At 34.8% G+C, this 15,000-nt stretch overlaps 1 protein-coding gene across 2 annotated transcripts in view; it reads left to right on the top strand.

The window, feature by feature from the left end:
• Positions 1–15,000, top strand: part of smyd1b (SET and MYND domain containing 1b) — a 20,245-nt gene that overhangs the window by 3,260 nt on the left and 1,985 nt on the right. Inside the window, exons 3-10 of one of the 2 annotated variants that reach the window (XM_077217551.1) lie at positions 1,129–1,305; positions 3,080–3,293; positions 4,717–4,847; positions 6,557–6,595; positions 8,021–8,216; positions 10,333–10,425; positions 10,884–11,047; positions 14,023–14,191. In XM_077217551.1, coding sequence (XP_077073666.1) covers positions 1,129–1,305; positions 3,080–3,293; positions 4,717–4,847; positions 6,557–6,595; positions 8,021–8,216; positions 10,333–10,425; positions 10,884–11,047; positions 14,023–14,191 — 1,183 coding nt within the window. The remainder of the gene's footprint in view (positions 1–1,128; positions 1,306–3,079; positions 3,294–4,716; positions 4,848–6,556; positions 6,596–8,020; positions 8,217–10,332; positions 10,426–10,883; positions 11,048–14,022; positions 14,192–15,000) is intronic. The other variant, XM_077217552.1, reaches the window with a different exon arrangement.

Genomic DNA, 15,000 nt, shown 5'->3' with positions numbered 1-15,000 from the left:
GGTTTTCTAGTGATAACTTATGTTTACTAACAGCTTAATTCATAAAATAATTTTAATTATTAAAAACAACTATTTAAAGCTCTATCCATATAATGATCCAATGATGGAACCCCTAAAAACGAACCTTTAATGTTCTATAAAGAACCTTTACAAGTAAGAATGCACATCAGAGATTCTGCAGTAACACTGATTATGATTGAGCTATAAATAGCAGTCGTGTCATATGCCGTTTATAAATAGTCTATATTTAACCTTAAGTCCCAAAGAGAACTTGCGTGGCTTTTCCAGAGCTGAACTTGTCTTAAAATAACACACTGTAAAATCAAGATTAGAATCGAGCAATTTAGAATCAGACTCAGAATCAGAAGATTTATTTGCTCACCATGAAGAATCAGTTTTCCAATTTGAACATGAGATTTAAAAACAGGGTTGCATTAGATGATTCAGCATGAAAGAATAAGGTAAGTGTGTCACCAAATACTGTCATGAACTCTGTAAGAAAAAATATACAGTGGATAGTATAAGTGAACACACTCATGCTAAAGTTGACTGAAAAGAGGAATAAAAAATCATCTTTTGGAAATTGATCTTAATGCCTTAATTTAAAAAATGAGGAAAAATCCAACCTTTAAGGACACCAATTTTCTTTGTGAATGAATAATGTGTCGTAAATAAATAAATGTTCTTCCTTAAAATACAGGTTGCGTAAGTCAGGACACCCCTATGTTAAATTCCCATAGAGACAGCAGATTTTTATTTTTAAAGGCCAGTTATTTCATGGATCCGGGATAATATGCATCCTGATAAAGTTCCCTTGGCCTTTGGGATTAAAATATCCCACTTCATCACACACACTTCACCATACCTAGAGATCGGCCTGGTGTTATTTCAGTTCGGCTAATAGCTGGTATATGATTTGCATTGAGAGATGATCTTATGGAAAGTTCCCCATGACAATCTCTCCTTGTCTGGATTATGCTACTCTGAGCAATGCCTGAACTTTGTATTTTGAGCACTTCTTGCGTTGTTTTTGCCTATTCACAATGACTTGACTTGTCTTTAGTCCTCAGTTGGATAAAAGCATCTGCTAAATGTGAATGTGATGTAATGAAGCGTTCTGTGTTGCAGTCTGGTGTCCAGTGTGTGTCACGGGTGTTTCCGGCGTCAGGAGAAGCTCCAGCGCTGCGGTCAGTGCCGCTTTGCTCAGTACTGTGACCGGACGTGTCAGCGAGCCTCTTGGGAAGAACACAAACACGAGTGCGCTGCGATCAAGAGCTACGGGAAAGCACCCAATGAAAACATCCGGTATGAGTCGTAACACTTCAGTTATGATCGGGGTTCGTGCAAGAGCTTGAATTTGACAAAGTCCTGGAAAACATCCATATTTATGAATGGTGCTTGAATTATTGAATTTATTTTATTGATAAAACAACCTTTTCACACAAAATCAACGCTGCAGTCCGTCTGATATTGATAAAGAGCTATTGCGCTTGATATTGCTCATATTAATATCCATGATACAGCTTTCATTCTTCAGGTCAATCATATAATAATGAGGGAATAATCAGTTTGAATAAGGAAAGCGATATCTTTGTCATAGTATCCTTTCAATGGTTAAGTTACCACAGTCATGCTTGTGTTGCTCTTTATTTGAACCATTTTATTTAGAATTTGTAAGATAATAACAATATTGTTCGATAAGTAAGATCTCTCATTGTAGTCCTTGAAAAACCCCAAAAGTAGTGCTTGAAAAGTCCTTGAAAATCCTTAAATTTCATTTTACAGTATCTGTACGAACCCTGTATTTTGCATGTTTAATGCACTCATATGTTAATGTGTAAATGCACACATTAATGCTGGTGTTTTCAGGCATCTCATTTTAACCCGAAACTCAGTTTTAAATATATTTTTAAATCTTTTAAATTGAGCGTTCATCGGAGGAGTCCGAGACCCCAGGACTTTTGTCGCACTTCAACCACGAATGCACACATTTTTTTTAATGGATTCGAGGAGTTTTGTGGTTGAAATTTTAAAAAGTAAGAAATCCTTCCCTCGCGGGTCAATTTGAGCGCCATAGGAATGAATGGATGGCGAGGAATGCTTCAGTACACATAGAAAAACTCAAAATGCTCAAAATTCAAATTAAAAATGCTAAAACTTTACCAAAAAAATATTTTATAATGTCTATATGTGTGTCTGAATGCATTCTGTAGAGAAACTGACTTTAGGACCCAGAAGAACAGCTCATTTACTTCATATAGAGATATAAGCCCATCTAGAGCCATGAAATATCATCTTATATTATTTATTTAACTCAAGCGGTCAAAGACATACAATGTAAGATAGTTTGAGCTGAATTAAAAATATTATGCATGAAATTGTGTTATTTTGGATTTAAGTTGAAAGAATTTGAGGAATGTGCTTAAATTACTATTTATGTATAATGTAATGATCAAATCTAGTAATTTAAAGATAAATAAAAAAAATACATTTAAAAATAGAAAGATAGAATCAAAATGAAATAAAATAAGCTTTCTGGACAAAAAAAAAATTATATGTAATAATAATTAAGTTGAAAGAATGTGAGGATTGTGCTTAAATTATTAAATTACTATTTATTATTTATTGATCAAATCTAATAATTTAAAGGTAAATAAAATTAAAAATGACAAAAGATGTCCAAAAAATTTGCAAACATCAAAATGAAATAAAGTAAGCTGCCTGGACAAAAAAAAAAAAAAAAAAATTGTAATAATAATTAAGTTGAAAGAATGTGAGGATTGTGCTTAAATTATTTAATTACTATTTATTATTATTTATTGATCAAATCTAATCATTTAAAGGTAAATACAATAAATAAAAAGAAAAAATCTCCCAAAAAAATTTGCAAACACATTATCAAAATGAAATAAAATAAAACAAGAACAAAAAAAAAGCTAAGTATAATTGTATAGCTTCGAGGGAAGGATGAGGTTAGACATTTAGACATGCTCCGCTCACAGTATGCAGCGTTCTGCACGTAGCGTTCACGCTCATATTTGACAGAAATGATGTAAAAATCTGATGTTCTGTGTTTTAGTCTCGCCGCTCGCATCATATGGCGTGTGGATAAGGAGGGGATGGTGGTGTCGGACATGCAGATGACGACCCTGGATGAACTGGAAAACCACATCTGTGACATGAACGAGGACGACCTGAAGGACTTCAAAGTCGATATACACAATTTCCTGGACTTCTGGCCTCGCTCCAGCAAACAGCACACGGTGGACAGCATCTCACACATCCTCGGAGTGGTGCGTGAATCATAATCATCGGGTCCGGGGCCGGTTTCACAAAGCTGTCTTATAGTGTTAGACAAGTCTAAAATCTGCTCATAGACTCGTCTAATGCAAGTTAGGCCGTTTCACCAAAACTTAATTTAGACCAAAAAAAATAGACACCTTAACCCAGGCTAACCCAGGTCTAAGACTCTGTTACCTTGGCAACCAGCAGTAACAATCAGTTACAGTACAAACAGCCAAAAGAAAAGGGGAAAATGCTCATAATTTGTGGTTTGCTGACGACGTTATGAGAGAGCTATGAGAAGGGAAAGGGTTTTTAGGATATTTCCTCTTAAATATTTCTTTTTTGGCATCTTGTACCATGTTTTTGTATCTTTTCTGTACGTCTTTAACGGTCGGATTAACGCCGTTAACTGTCAATCTTTTTCCAAATGAAACATTTATACTTGTTACTACATTCTCCGCTAAATTTCCCAAGTAAAATGTCCTTGTAACTGTTATCCTCCTCCAACACACACACGTTTTCCTGCACTGAGCGGTTGAATGCGCTTACTCGATCCGCCATGTTTTTTGTTTTGAAAAGTGTCTTATTTTACCCAGAATGCACTGCAGTGTAGTCCTACTTAAGATAGTCAGAGTCTTAAGCGCTTTGTGCAACGGTCTGATTTAGATGTCTATCTGAAGTCTGAATATCTACTATATCTAAGCCGTAGTCAAAGTCTATCTTTGTGAAACCGGCCCCTGCTTCTCACAAGTGCACTACTGCTCAAACGTAAGGAATAATTATGATTTTTTATGCGTTTGAAAGAAGTCTCTTATGTTCACAAAGGTACATTTTGTTTTCCTTGATAAATAAAATTATTAATTTCTCTCTTTTTTATTTAAATCTTACATATCCTAAACATTTGAATAGCAGTTTATCATATTTTCCACAAAATATGAACTCTTTTCAGCATTGATAATAATGTTTCTTGAGCATCAAATCATCTACTGCTCAAACGAAAGGAATAATTATGATTTTTTTATGTGTTTGAAAGAAATCTCTCATGTTCATAAAGGTTCAAAGCTACATTTTTGTTTTTCTTGAGGAATAAAAATATTAATTTCTCTCTTTTTTGAATTTTTATTTTACTTATCCTAAACTTTTGAATAGCAGTTTATCATGTGAACTGTTTTCAGCATTGATAATAATGTTTCTTGAGCATCAAATCATCATATTATAGTGATTTCTGAAGGATCATGTGACACTGAAGACTGGAGTAATGATGCTGAAAAAATTCACAGGAATAAATTACACTTTACTATATATTCACATATTTTAAATTGCAATAATATATCACATGGTGACACCATTTCTAATCATAATTATTCCAAACGTGTGACGGTCATGTGCATGTGACATGCGGTGACTCTTCTTTCTTTCACGTTTTTCCAGATCAACTGTAACGGGTTCATGGTGAGCGATCAGAGAGGTTTGCAGGCGGTTGGCGTTGGTTTGTTTCCTAACTTGTGTCTGGTGAACCACGACTGCTGGCCCAACTGCACCGTCATACTCAACAACGGCAAGTAAGTTGAAGCGCTGGTCTTCAGATCCTCAGTTGGAGCGTGAGAGCGGACAGGTGAAAGTAACGTGTGGGCGAGGAATCAGAGAGAAAGATGGCTGGAGGAACTGAGAGTTTGAACTGAAAGAGTTGGGAAGGGAATAACTGGAATAACCCGCTCATGTGATTCAGGGTTTCCGTGAAATGTGTGCATTAACCCACATACTGTGGCCTGTGTGTGCTATACTCTATCATTAATGTTTGGTATCACATGCATTCTTTCAACTCATGATGTTCATGATAAGACACTCTCATTGAACAAGATTCACAGATAATGTTATGGAAGCTTGTTTCCGCCACAAAATAAAACATTTTAAAAGATGGAACTTTTTATCTCACAATTGCGAGTTTATATCTCAAAATTCTGACTTTATTTCTCAGAATTGTGTGATTTAAACTCAGAATTGTGAGTTATAAAGTCAAAATTGTGAGTTATAAAGTCAGAATTGCGAGATATAAAGTCAGAATTGCGAGATATAAAGTCAGAATTGCAAGATATAAAGTCAGAATTGCGAGATATAAAGTCAGAATTGCGAGATATAAAGTCAGAATTGCAAGATATAAAGTCAGAATTGCGAGATATAAAGTCAGAATTGTGTGATATAAAGTCAGAATTGCGAGATATAAACTCAGAATTGCGAGATATAAAATCAGAATTGCAAGATATAAAGTCAGAATTGCGAGATATAAAGTCAGAATTGCGAGATATAAAGTCAGAATTTCAAGATATAAAGTCAGAATTACGAGATATAAAGTCAGAATTGCGAGATATAAAGTCAGAATTGTGAGTTATAAAGTCAAAATTGTGAGTTATAAAGTCAAAATTGTGAGTTATAAAGTCAGAATTGCGAGATATAAAGTCAGAATTGCAAGATATAAAGTCAGAATTACGTGATATAAAGTCAGAATCGCAAGATATAAAGTTAGAATTGCGTGATATAAAGTCAGAATTGTGTGATATAAAGTCAGAATTGCGAGTTATAAAGTCAGAATTGTGAGTTATAAAGTCAAAATTGTGAGTTATAAAGTCAGAATTGCGAGATATAAAGTCAGAATTGCAAGATATAAAGTTAGAATTACGTGATATAAAGTCAGAATCGCAAGATATAAAGTCAGAATTGCAAGATATAAAGTCAGAATTGCAAGATATATAGTCAGATTTGTGTTATAAAGTCGGAATTGCGAGATATAAAGTCAGAATTGCGAGATATAAAGTCAGAATTGCGAGATATAAAGTCAGAATTGCAAGATATAAAGTCAGAATTGCAAGATATAAAGTCAGAATTGCGAGATATAAAGTCAGAATTGCAAGATATAAAGTCAGAATTGCAAGATATATAGTCAGATTTGTGTTATAAAGTAAGAATTGCGAGTTATAAAGTCAGAATTGCGACTTTATAACTCGCAATTACGACTTTTTATCACCCAAGTTGCAATTACCTTTTTTATTTTTATTTCTGTGGCTCAAACAAGCTTACATAGAATGTCCAAATAAAGCTGTGCAATTTTAATTTTAAGTACACTAGCATTCCTATCGCACACTTCGGCCTCCAGACGTATAATGTGCACAATTGTAGTTTTGCCTCTTTTTTAACGTCAGAACAACAACAGAATTTGATTAATATCAGTGTCCTGAGTTCAGTAAGTCCAGCTGCTTCTTGCTTTGTGTTTCAGTCAGTCGGCTGTCGATACTATGTACCATTCTCAGAAGAGGTGGGTTTGTTCAACCGTTCCTCTTTTCATCAGATCTTCTTCTTTCTATCATCACATCCATCATTTTAAATAATCAACTACCCAAACACAGCCAAACAAAACATGACGGAGACACTGAGAACAGCTTTAATCGTGAGAGTTTGCTTGAACGGCCTACCCAGCTGACAAAATATTTTAGATAACGTTCCGGTTCAAGTTATTGTAATGTTCTCTGAAAGTTCAAAACATCCAGGTTTTAAAGTCCCCCTGTAGTCTATCATTTTATCCCTTAAAACTCATCTTTGATCACCAAAATGACATATTTAAAAAAACATCTGTTTTTAATGCCTTAAAATATCTTGAATGTAACTCGACACCCTTGCCTCATTTAGTATGCGCGGTTCTATAAATATGCAAATGAGCCCCGCCTCCACTCACTCACTCAGAGATCTACTCGTTGACGATCACACGTTAATCTGATTGGTTACAAGGTAGTTTGTGACGTCAGAAACACCAGCGATTTCAAAGCGTGTTTTTGAGACTGTCTTTGCTTCACTGCAGTTTTAAGCAGAAAATACTCAGCAATGCTGTCGACTTATGAATTTACACATGGTTTGTGTTAAAGCATATTAAAAACACCACATAGACATATAAACAACATTAAAAGCTGGATTTTCAACACAGGGGGACTTTAAAAAAGTAATTCCTTGTTAATTGAACATTCCATATTGTAATATTTGAACATTTCCGTTCCAAGTAGTAACATTTAAAAATGTTACAGTTTGTGCCAATATTACAGATAACGATGAACGAACATTCTATTAATTTTACCGGGAGAACATTTGTTCATAATCTGGATTAAACCCCAAATCAAATACTGATATTTATAAAAAAAGATAAGATACATGGAATAGTTAAAAAACCTTTCGAATTCTGTTATCATTTACAAATGCTCATGTTCGTTTTCATGTTTCATTGTGTTTTCTTTCACGTTCTGCTGAAGAAAGAAAGAAAGTTGTAACGACGCGAGAGTCAAATGATGACAGAATTGAAGTATGATGAGTTTCACTGATGACGGGTGGTTGGTCCGTTTTGTTGTCATTTCTAACCTCTTTCACATCTAATAACACTTTCTTCCAGTCTTGACAGCTGCCACAACTAATCACCACTTTGATATGCAAATATATGTGGGTTTACGACTTCCTGAACATGTGTCTGTGTGTGTCATTGTGTTTCCGTCTGCTGTCAGATCAAGTTAAAATGTTGTATATGATCACAATCTGGGTCTATATACAAAACTCCTCTGTTTTTGCCTAGTTAGCAAAGAGTGTTTGGTTCTGTGCGCTTGCTTGATCTGGAGGGCCTGTGAACGCAGGAACGGGTTCATGATGCTGAAGTGTGTAGACTAGCTGTGTGTGCTCTGATTGGAGCTTGTGTGTGTCACAGAATCGAGCTGCGAGCGCTGGGTAAGATCAGTCCCGGGGAAGAAGTGACCGTGGCGTATGTGGACTATCTCAACCTGTCTGAAGATCGCAGGCGTTTGCTGAAACAGCAGTATTTCTTCGACTGCACCTGCGAACACTGCACAAACAACACCAAAGATGACCTGAAGATGGCCGGAGCCGAGCTGGAGGGAGAGAAGGTGACGGTTACTCACAGATCTAACATTAATGAATGAATGAATGAATGAATGAATGAATGATTGATTGAATGATTGATTGATTGAATGAATGAATGAATGATTGATTGAATGAATGATTGATTGAATGATTGAATGAATGATTGAATGAATGAATGAATGATTGAATGAATGATTAAATGAATGAATGAATGAATGAATGAATGAATGAATGAATGATTGAATGAATGAATGATTGAATGAATGATTGATTGAATTAATTAATGAATGATTAAATGAACGAATGATTGAATGGATGAATGATTGAATGAATGATTGAATGAATGAAAGAATGAATGAATGCATGCATGAATGAATGATTGAATGAATGAATGAATGATTGAATGAATGAATGAATGAACGAACGAATGAATGAATGATTGAATGAATGAATGAATGATTGAATGAATGAATGAATGAATGAACGAACGAACGAATGAATGAATGATTGAATGAATGAATGAATGAATGAATGAATGAATGATTGATTGATTGATTGATTGAATGAAAGAATGAATGAATGAATGAATGAATAAGAGAAGCATATATGAGACGACAGGAGACATACAGCATGTTGCCAGTACTATCAGAGTCCCGTGGCTCTGCATAGATTATGCTGTTATATATATATCAGTCCTTCAGTGGATGATAAGGAACAGAATTCCAGTCTGGAGCTCGTATTACTGACCCAGAACACACAGGAAGGTCACATTATTATGAGGCCACCAGATCGTCTAAAACAAGGGTTTCAAACGGGTACACAGTGAAAAGTTGAAAGAAAAACATCAATAGAAAAAAAGTAAATCTTAAAAATAGTGTTAAAATTAAGAATTAAATAAAATTATTTATTTTGTTTATAAAAAATAAATAAAAAGTAGATTAATATATATATATATATATATAATAAAAAAATAATAAAAAAATAACTCAATAAAAAAAATAAGATTTCAAAATAAATAAATGGATAAATAATTCAATAAAAATTTGACCGAAAATAAAATGTTGATTAAAATGTATAAAAAAATAACTCAATAATAAAAATAAATCAATAGTAAATAACTAAAAAGTAGATTAAAACATATTTAAAAAAAACTAAATAATAAAAGAATCAATAATAAACATTTGCTGTTAAAATAAATAAATTTATAAATAACTAATTAAAAATTAGACCAAAAATAAATAAAAATTAGATGAGGTTTAAACTCACAATAGTGAGAAAAAAGTCTGTATTGTGAGATATAAACTCATAGTAGTGAGAAACGTTAAGGGTTCGATTCCCAGGGAATGCATGAAATAATAGAATGTATAACTTTAACACAAAGTCATTCGCTTTGGATATAAGTTTCTGCATGTAAATGTATATTTTGTGTACATTTCCGATTTTGCACAATTAAAATTTTCAGTGTTGTATTTCAATGATAATATGAACATTTATAGAGTTCATTTTGAATAGTTTACTCTTAGTAAAATAAATTATTTTTAGGATACCATGCATAAGTTAAATAAATGGAAAAATATATATATATAAATAAAATAAATAATATTTTTTATAATGCGGGGCAACAATTAATCTCATCCAAAATAAAAGTTTGTGTTTACATAATATATGTGTGTGTATTGTGTATAATTATTTTGTATATATATATAAATAAACACATATGCATATATATATTTAAGAAATATTTACATGTATATACTGTGTATATATATATTTATTCATAAATTAAATATTTTATATTTTAAATATATACATGCATGTGTGTGTAGTTATATATACAAAATAATTATACACAGTACACACACACAAATATTATGTAAACACAAACTTTTATTTTGTAAGCGATTTATTGTTGCACAGCACTAATGTTTTATAATAAACAACATAATTGAGAGATTGTAATTGTTTTGTGCTAGATAAAGATGTACTGGTCTGGTTATAAAAAATAATCATCTGATGTATTTTTAAAGTATATATTGCCCTCTTTTATTTTAATGTTAAAAAGGCTTCCAAACACGTTCCTTTGTGCATGAAATATGAACCAATATCAGGTTAAAGATGATATTTGATGTTCTGCTCCAGGTACCGGAAGAAAAGGTGAAAGAGATCACAGAATACAGCCGGACGATGCTGGAGAAGATGGAGAAGGCCCGGTTAGACGCAAACTACAACGAGGTACAGATGATCTGCATACGGACCAGTGCATGGGTGCACAAGTAATTACTGAGTAATTAGTTACTGTCATTTAATTACTTTTCCCTCAAAAATGTAAAGTAAGGGATTACTCTTAATTTTTCAGTATTTTAATTACAGTTCAGTTAAATACTGTTTATAGACCAATCTGATCTCACGGCAATTCGTATGCATTTTATGAGGTGTCTAAATCCTACGACCTCACTCGCACAAATTAGCCAGCTTGTAAAATACGTATTAAATTTTGAGAGAGAGTAATTAGTACAGTAATCTAATTACACTGTTGAAGAGGTAATTTACATTTATGCATTTGGCAGACGCTTTTATCCAAAGCTTTCTTAGTTACTAGTAATTAATTACTTTTTTTAGAGTAACTTCCCCAACACTGGTGTGTAACGTAACACGAGTGTGTGTGTGTGTGTGTGTGTGTGTGTGTGCAGGTGGTGAAGATCTGCCGCGAGTGTGTGGAGAAGCAGGAGAACGTGCTGGCCGACACACACATCTATCAGCTGCGCATGTGGAGCACGCTCAGCGAAGTGCTTTCATACCTGCAGTTCTTCGACGAGGCGTCTACGTATGCACGCAAGATGGTGGAGGGATACCTGTGAGTGTGTGTGTGTGTGTGTGTGCATGTTAACCACTTTATTAATCCATTAGGGCAGTGGCATCACATCACAAACTAAAAAAACATACATTAAAAACAATCATTTTCCACATATCTACATATTGAAACATTCCAATGCATGATGCTTTATAATAAAATAAATTAATCAAAAAAAAGCAATCAACAACTCAAAAATCCTTGCGAATTACAAATACGAATAGCTTCTGGTACAAAAGTGAACTTGTTTCGATTTGTTAGACACTTTCGTGCAGTGATTTAAAATTCACGGTGTGTGTGTCATCTCTCATGATAGCTTTCCTTAAAGCTTTCTCCTCATAAAACTCTGTTAAGCTCCGCAAAGGAACACCAGTCGTTCTTGAGCACGACTTAACTATACGATTCTTATTCTTTAGAGAAAGTGCCGAAAACCAACATGAGAAACTCAAAATGCTCTTTCGGCTTTTCGTGCAATCATGCAAAATTAAAGGAAGCTTTTCTCCATCTTCATCTCTTTAGTGTGTAATGTTGCTGTTTGATAATGAAAAGCTCCAGTTGTTCTCTAGAGAGCCTCCGCTTCCGGCTCACGGGACCTTATTTCGGGAAAAATATGTATGATAGTCAATGGCGAGAGACAACTTATCTTTTTGTTCCGTCTGAACTGTGTCCTGAATTACACATATGATGTTTGTCAATTTAAAAGATAATTATGAAAGTCAAGAAAGTCACAGTTTGTCATAAAACAGAAGAGTAACATTTAGTTTTATGTGAAAATCGCTCAATGAACTACATCTCTCGTCTCGCACTATGTTCGTCACCGAGCTCGTGTGTGTGTGTGTGTGCAGTCTGGTACAAAACACACCGCATGACCGCGTAACGTTACGATTATAAAGTTTGCGTTAGCTTCAGTAAAGTTAGCTTCGGTAAAGTTAGCTTCATTCATTGAGAGGAAAGGTATGACTTCACATGTGCGCCTTTTGGGTTTGTAGTCTTTGTAATTACGTATTTTCACAGTCTTATACCTCAACAGTTTTACATCAAACTGCGACTTTCCTGACTTTAAAATGTATCTTTTATTCTTTTAAATTGAGAAACATCATATGTGTAATTCAGGGCACAATTCAAACGGGATCCAAATATTTGTTGTCTCTCGCCATTGACTACCATACAATATTTTTCCGAAATAAGGTCACATGGTCCACCGGAAGGGGAGGGGCTTAGGCTCTCTATATCAGTGTGAGTTCTCCATGGTAAGGGGCGGGACAATTCCCAAACAACCGCTCGACCAATCACAACACACTGCTCCAGGCGACCAATCAGAGCACAGTGTGCTTTTTTCAGAAGGATAGACAGGAACCAATCAGGTGTGTTTCCCAAAAGCATTGTTAGCCAACTGTGGTCGCGAGTTCTGTCGTTTATCAGCAGTTCAGCGAGTCTTAGTTTCCCGAGACTATCGTTCTAACGAACATTCGCAAACAGCATCGCAGAGTTGTGTGTTTGAGCAACGCTCTCGACCTGCGGTTAGAAGAGGAGTTTCATGTTTGCATGACATCAATAAATCCTGATCTTGAGCAAAATAATCAAGCTGACATTCAGTACAATCTGTATCTTTTATTTAAAATACGTACAAATATAATTTATGTCTTTTAGTTTGTCAAGAGATTTAAAGCGTCGTTTTTGTGTGAACGTGCTCTAGTGTGTAAGAACGAGACTATGATTCAATCTAGAAATAAAGCAAAATACATAACTGAGGAAAATGAGAAATATCCCTCAGATGAATGCCTGTAATTTATAGCAAAACATCTAGCGTTAATTCGATCTCAAACAGATTCATTAAAAGAAGTTATTACTCTATAACCAGCGTGACATTATTAACCAACGACCAATTCGCGACAGTACGGTTTCAGTAAAAAAGTGTCAAATTTTTGAAAATGTATGACAATATGTTGAGTGATGCGTAACTTAATTTACTACCTCTGTGTTTTTTTTCCTTTCCTCTTTACTGTACTTCATACTTAATTTGTTCACTGTCTCCCTTTACTTTGCTGTCATCCATTGCCACTTCAATGTTAAAATGTTCATTTATACTTATATTTGTTGTTTGATTGTTCTTATGCAATAAGAAAAAAAGAAAAGAAAAAAAGAAAGAAAAAAAAGTATGGTTTCAGGAAACAGTCGTGACTATAGTTGATTTCTTCAACGTAGGGAAGCAGCGAGTCACAGCGTTATACGGGAAACACACAGACACACACACGTTACTGACAGACTGGGAACAGAGTTGAAAATAGTAACAACACATTAAAAGTGTGTTTTCTGTTAGAACGGTGTGTGTAAGCGGCCGCTAAGTTAATAACTAATGATCTTTACAACGGAAGTGAATCAATCAAAACTAACTTTATCTGGACAATAACTTTATTCTAGATCTGCTGTAAAGCCTAAACAATCTCTGTTACTGTAATCTCTATTATCACTGTAAAGCTGCTGTGAAACTCTATATTGTTAAAGCGCTGTATAAATGAAGCTGACGTGACATTGGAGAATATGGGGAAATAATGCATGCAAATCTATTCTAGTAGAGCCCAAAAACAACATCAAGACTTTGAGAAAAGGCGTAATATGTCGTTTATATATATATATATCGTTTTTTTTTATATACTTTGAACTTTTCTCTCTATAGGTTGCCTTCCACAGTGCGACCAGGTGTTTGTAATTTGACTAATAATTGCTGTTTAAAATGAACTTGAGACTTTGTTTGTCACACACACACTAACGAAATCATGTAAAGCCGCATCGAGTAGGTGTACCTGTCACCGATGGTAATGCTTAAGCAATGATTAAATAAAGGCATTTTAACTTTATTCAACACAATTTGAGTGCCTTGAGCTGAATTATCCCATACAACCAAAGAGCACCGAGATTTCACTTCTATTGCATTCCTTGCTCTGATGTCGTTTTTATATGTTTGTGTATTGAAATAGAAAACTGTACCATCCTAACAACGCTCAGCTGGGAATGGCTACGATGCGGGCCGGCGTGACGCACTGGCAAGCGGGGCTGATCGAGGTCGGTCACGGCATGATCTGCAAAGCCTACGCCATCCTAATGATCACACACGGCCCCATGCATCCCATCACCAAAGACCTGGAGGTAAAGCTCGGACTAACAACAGTTAAAGCTCCCATATTGTCAAAACTGAAAACTCCTGGCTGTGTTCATGATAAAGAGGTCTAGAGGCTATTAAACTACCATATAAGTTTCAAAACAGTCGATCCACAGACAAATGCACACATCCTGCATAAAGCAGCTGTGCCTTTTCACGAGCCGTTGTGACTTATGTATAAATGTGATGTCAGAACTACTCAGTCCCCGCCTTCAGTCTCTGCCCCCACCAATGGTGGGTCACTCAGAAAACAACAGGCCAATCAGAAGAGAGGCTCATGAATATTAAGTAGACGGGCCAAAATCGAGCTGTTCTTGGCAGAGCTCCTGAGAAAGCAGCTGTAAACATATACTGAGATGGTTTTTGGTACTTATAAATCAAATATGTATTCAAAACCTAAAATAAAACTTCAGAAAGTTGTACAATATGGGACCTTTAAAGTGAGCCGTCACCCACATACAGTCAAACCAAAGTATATTCAAAATATATTAAAAACTTTCCTGTCGCTCAAACAGTAGAGCGCTGATGCTTGCAACACAAAGGTCATGGGTTTGATTCCCAGGGAAAGCAAGAATTGATAAGAATGTAAATGTGGACCTTGAAATGCAATGTAAATCACTTTGGATCAAAGCGTCTGCCAAATGCATAATTGTAAATATTCAGACACTTTCAACATTCCTCACATTATCACAGTTTATTAGCTACGTGTGTAACAATACACTCATCTCACGATACGATATTATTGCGATACTCCAAGACAGGTTAACAAAAAATGTTGAAAATACAGAAGTATGTT

The sequence above is a fragment of the Siphateles boraxobius genome, unplaced genomic scaffold (assembly GCF_051911475.1).
Source record: "Siphateles boraxobius isolate OS27281-9 unplaced genomic scaffold, OSU_SipBor_1 74, whole genome shotgun sequence".
Lineage (NCBI taxonomy): Eukaryota > Metazoa > Chordata > Actinopteri > Cypriniformes > Leuciscidae > Siphateles > Siphateles boraxobius.
Note: the sequence above shows the minus strand (reverse complement) of the source record. Positions and strands in the feature narration are given on the sequence as shown.